Here is a 5,180-nt window from a genome sequence, read left to right on the forward strand (position 1 = left end):
ATGCCCCTAATATTCCCTTTTAATATGAATTCTCTTGATTATAAAAAAAAATTATATATATATATATATATATATATATATATATATATATATATATATATATATATATATATATATATATATATATATATATATATATATATATATATATAGAAAGATTAACTGTTATACACTGTCAGTGTAAAAAAAAATTCAATGTCAATACATCACAATCATCCATTTATGTTACTTTATATGTGATTATTTTATATGTAATTAACTGACTGTATAAAATATCTTTATACTGTCAGGGCATTTCAATTATATATATATATATATATATATATATATATATATATATATATATATATATGATGATCCGCTTATATTAATATACATCAATGTATATTGAGAAATCAGGTAACTAGCTGTCTAAGTTAGTCTTCTAATATTAATATTAAGTAGGGGAAGAAATAATTCTATTTTGAACATAGAAGCTGGCAACTAGAGAATGGAAGAAGTTGAGAATGTCATAGAGCCGATAATCAAACTTTAAATCAATATATACATTGTTAATATCTAGCCAGATTCAAAGTTGAAATCTCGAGAGACACACAATTTTAAATATCAAATCTTCACTAATGGACCAATTTCTACGGGTGCAATTTTAAAACTTGTTTTCAAAGTTAATTTTCAGAAGGCATACAATTTCAGATGACATACAATTCAATAGAATGAAAACACTTGAAAACAAGGATTCAATGTCCGAAATTTCCTAAACAAAAATAAAGACAATGGATAGATGAATGTTTAAGGATGAGTTCTATATATATCTAAGATTTAAATGTTAAATATTTATAGATTGAAGACCCCTTTCAAATATTTGGGACTGTAAATTGGAGGTAATCCAAGAAGACTCTCTTTCAAGAATATGGTAATTGATAGAATTTGAAAAAGACTTTATGAGTGGAGAAATCATAATTTGTCTATGTGAGGCGACCTATTATTCTTAATTTTGTCATGTCCACTCTTTTGGTTTATTTTCTTTTATTTTTCAAGTCTCATCCAGGTACCATTTTTAAAATTGAACCTCTATTTAAATTATTTGTAGGGGATGATATTGATGATGCTCACAAGATTCAGTGTGTTAAGTTGGACATGATTAGACTTTCATAATCAATGTACTAGTGTTTAATCACCGACATTTGAATCCAACAATTTAAACATTTATATAAAAAATGAATATAAACTTATTTAAGTTTTTGAGGATAAATGGTCCTTGACATGACATGGGGCTACAGATACTCATGGGACTAAAATGTCTAGAATTGGATCCTTTTGGAAATTGTATATATACGTTTAACAAAAAAGCTACTCAACCTAGTTAGATGATTTGCTACCATATATTCACAAATGAACTATACAAATTAAGACCTCTCTTCTTTACTTCTATGCAGTCACTATCCTTCTCATTTTAACTCAATTCTTTTTGTCCTCAACTATTGCCTTTCTCTTCTCCTACACATAAAATTACAGAATAACAATATTCACTTGTTACTAAAAAAATTCATAAATAAATCACATAACAACCGAACTTGCATGTGAAACTACTATATATGTATATATCACTGGGAAGGACAAAAGTTTATTATAAGAAAAAAGGAAAATAAATGAATAATTTATTTAAAGTATAGCTTTTATGTAATTCTTATGCACTTGGAAACCTTATATTATAATATACTTATATAGGTATTTTTGTGAATTTATATATGTGTGAGTTACCATGGATGAATTATAGAGCCATGTTGACAAATTTGTTGGAAGCTACCCTATTAATTTTTTTAATAATCACTTTCAGGAGTTTTTTAATTTGTTTGTTACCATTTTTTATATAGAAAAATGATAATCTATAAGTTATTTATATTAACATAAAAAAACGTTATTTACATGAGAAGTTTTTTAGTTTCTCTTACAAATCATTTCAGATAGATTATTTTAATTTTAAAACTAATATTCTTGTAAATGGTAAACAAACATAGAATGGTTTTTATTTTCTTAAAAATATCTAAAAATTAATATTTAAATTATTAAATGTCAAAATATATTTTTTTAAATATAAATTAAATGAAATTTTTTCTTTAAAGTTTTAAACTAGTTCTAATATTGTAGTTAGCCAACTTATGTTATGAATGGTCAATGTGAAGCTTGTTCAATGTATTTTTATGTTTATGTATACATATACTTTTTTATGAGTATATTATTTGTTGATGAAATTCTCCTTATAATTTCATTTTTCTATTAAAGTATTAATTAACGTTTTTTTGGCAAAAAAAAAATGAAATAATTTTGTAGTTGGGGAAAATGAAAATCATGAAGAGAATAGGGGAAAAAAACCTTGGGAGTATTGAGAGGAGAAGTTGCGGTATCTTCCAAAGCTTGATCAACAATATTCTTTCTCTTTTTGAAACTTGAACCCATTTCACCAATTTTATTCAAAGAAAGCTCCTTCTCAACATTTTTGTTAGATAATACATTTTTGTCAATCAAAGAAGTTGCATCTGAGAGAAGAGAAGAAGAGGTAGATAAAGACAAAGAGTTAGAACACTTGTGGTCGATGTTGTTAAGATTATCATCATCATTGTTGTTGAAGAAATCGTCAAAATATGTAGTCCAGCCACTTTCTTCAGTTGAATTATTAGTTGGAGCTTTGCTTAAGGAACTCATTGGCTTTGAAGGTTTAATATTTATTTTTGTTTATGAGAAAGAAAAAAGAAAGAAGGGAAGAGAATATGAATGAACTACAATTATGTGATTAGTGGAGTTTGGTGGCCAGCTCTAAAGATGCAAACTATCCCAAACAAAGGCATATATAGCTCAACAAAATTCTTTGGTGCATGTGGGACTCTTTTTCATTATTATAATATACTCTTATATATATATATATATATATATATATATATATATATATATATATATATATATATATATATATATATATATATATATATATATATATATATATATATATATATATATATGTGTGTGTTATATATATTTTTCAAAAGAAAAATATAATTTATCTTTCTATCATAATATCTATGGCTATTGATAATTAAAAAAAATTAAGAATACTTTAGTAAATAAAAGATTAATGTAATTGAAGAATTAAATCATATCATTCAAATTAGTTAATGATAGTTAAATAATACCACAATGATATATATTTGTTTTCTTATACTGAAATACATGTATGTTAGTTTATAGTAAGATGATGCAAGAAGAAAAAGATGATGAAATATATGTATGACGATTTAGGAATCTTGGGGGTGGGTCGACATGATGGAAGTTAAAGTTGGGTGAGAAAAGAGGGAGAGTTTGACCTTTGTGTATGCCGTCAAGAGGGATTTTAGCAAAAGCAATTATTTTTTTGGAGAATGGTGAAAAGTTGTCTTTTAAGACATTGGTTAAGAAACAAATTTGTGTAATCATTACATTTGCAATAGTTTTAGACTTTAATATGTATTTTTGTGTTACTAAAATAAAATAAGTTGTGTTTCTAAGAGAATTATTTTTCTCTATTACTCTCTCCGTCTCATAAACAAATATTTTATTTGAACAATTCACGATTCTTAAGGAAATGATTTGATGTATTAGTTTTGATGATAAAACTAATATCATTTACTAGAATATCCTTATTAATTATAGTTAAAAGAATGGTTAGATGAAGTGAAAGTTAATAAATAAGGATATGATGATGGAAAAATAATAATAAATATTGTATTGATATTGTAAAAGGACAATTATTTTGAGACAGAGAAAAAATGCAAATGAGACGTTTTTTATGAGACGAAGGGAGTAATTTTTTTAAGCAAAATTTATATTATGAGGAGGAGGGAGTAATTTTTTTAAGCAAAATTTATATTATGAGGAGTACAAGGGATACTAAACCCTTAATACATGGATTATTCGCAAAGCAAAAACTTAAAATAATAATTACAAAGATTTCTAAGATAAACATCTAGCTTGATATGTCTTCCAATCCTCCCTCGTCTGAACCGTAAGACTTCTAAACTTAACTTCGTATTAAGTCCAAGTTAAGTTTTTGATTCTCCCTAAAATATTTTACTTGGTCAACAAGCCATCTTGAAAAAGAATGTCATTCGTGCATTTTCATAATAACCAACAAGTTGCTGCCATAAAAAAATGAAAAATTCATCACTAAACTTTCCTATAATTCTGCTCGAAAAGGTAACAAAGTGATCCTCAACTATTGTGTAACCCGTGACTTCATAAATGTTTAACCAGAAACAAAACCTACACCAAATTGTATTACTAACTGAACATCCCACAAACACATGAAAGTCGTCTTCAAAACATCGAAGCAGAACGGGCAAACAGTATCATGGCTCCTAGTTAGGATTCCTCTTCTAGCCAATTGATCTCTGGTTGGTAAGAGATTTAAAATCAAACTCCAACAAAAAAATATGAACATTACTAGGAATCTTGGTTCGCGACACCAGATCTAGTGTGCTTAAAGTCGACTCAGGCAAGTGAATGGAATCTTCCCGGTGATCAATTTGATCGCAAAGCACTACATAACTTCTTTTACCCGTGAAGCCATGCCTATGTTTCCACCAAACTAATCGATCTTTCATGTCAGCAGTGAGACAGGCCTCCATCAAAATTTGTGATCGAATTGACATATGGGTTGTTTTTTCTTCATTCAGCCTTGCTTGGTCGACAATTAGATTCCACCCCCACTCTCCATATCTCAAAGAACCCATCTCCACTATTTTCCCAAAATATTGAGCAACTTTAACTTTACATCTTCATACCTACATGTTAACGCATCCACCAAAATCGGTTTTGGTTCTGATATAGCCCTCCAAAGCCATTTGCTTAGAAGAGCTAAATTGAAGATTTCATAGTGTTCGATGCCAAGACTTCCTTTTTTTTACTTCTGCAAATGCTTTTCTAACTAACCCAATTAATCTTCTTCTGATCCGTAGTTCCACCCCACAAAACCTCGCGTTGAATCCTAATTATTTCCTTCACAATTAATTTTGGAGCTTTGTAGAAAGAAAATTGATAGATAAAGATGTTTGTCCTTACAACATTGAGCATAACTATTCTCCCCCCATAGACATTTCTCTGCTTTTCCATGATGCTAACCTTCTCCACAACTTTTTTTCAATCGATTC

The 5,180-nt window shown here is 27.8% G+C and overlaps 1 protein-coding gene across 1 annotated transcript; it reads right to left on the reverse strand.

Annotated features, from left to right (window-relative positions):
- Nucleotides 1-1,269: 1,269 nt before the first annotated feature.
- LOC127105894 (vascular-related unknown protein 1) lies at nucleotides 1,270-2,812 on the reverse strand. The gene is made up of 2 exons (XM_051043103.1): nucleotides 2,374-2,812; nucleotides 1,270-1,497 (listed from the first exon to the last, which is right to left on the reverse strand). The coding sequence occupies exons 1-2, from the start codon at nucleotides 2,701-2,703 to the stop codon at nucleotides 1,459-1,461; spliced, it is 369 nt and encodes a 122-aa protein (XP_050899060.1). The 5' UTR covers nucleotides 2,704-2,812; the 3' UTR covers nucleotides 1,270-1,458.
- Nucleotides 2,813-5,180: the final 2,368 nt, after the last annotated feature.

Source organism: Lathyrus oleraceus, chromosome 7 (genome assembly GCF_024323335.1).
Source record: "Lathyrus oleraceus cultivar Zhongwan6 chromosome 7, CAAS_Psat_ZW6_1.0, whole genome shotgun sequence".
Lineage (NCBI taxonomy): Eukaryota > Viridiplantae > Streptophyta > Magnoliopsida > Fabales > Fabaceae > Lathyrus > Lathyrus oleraceus.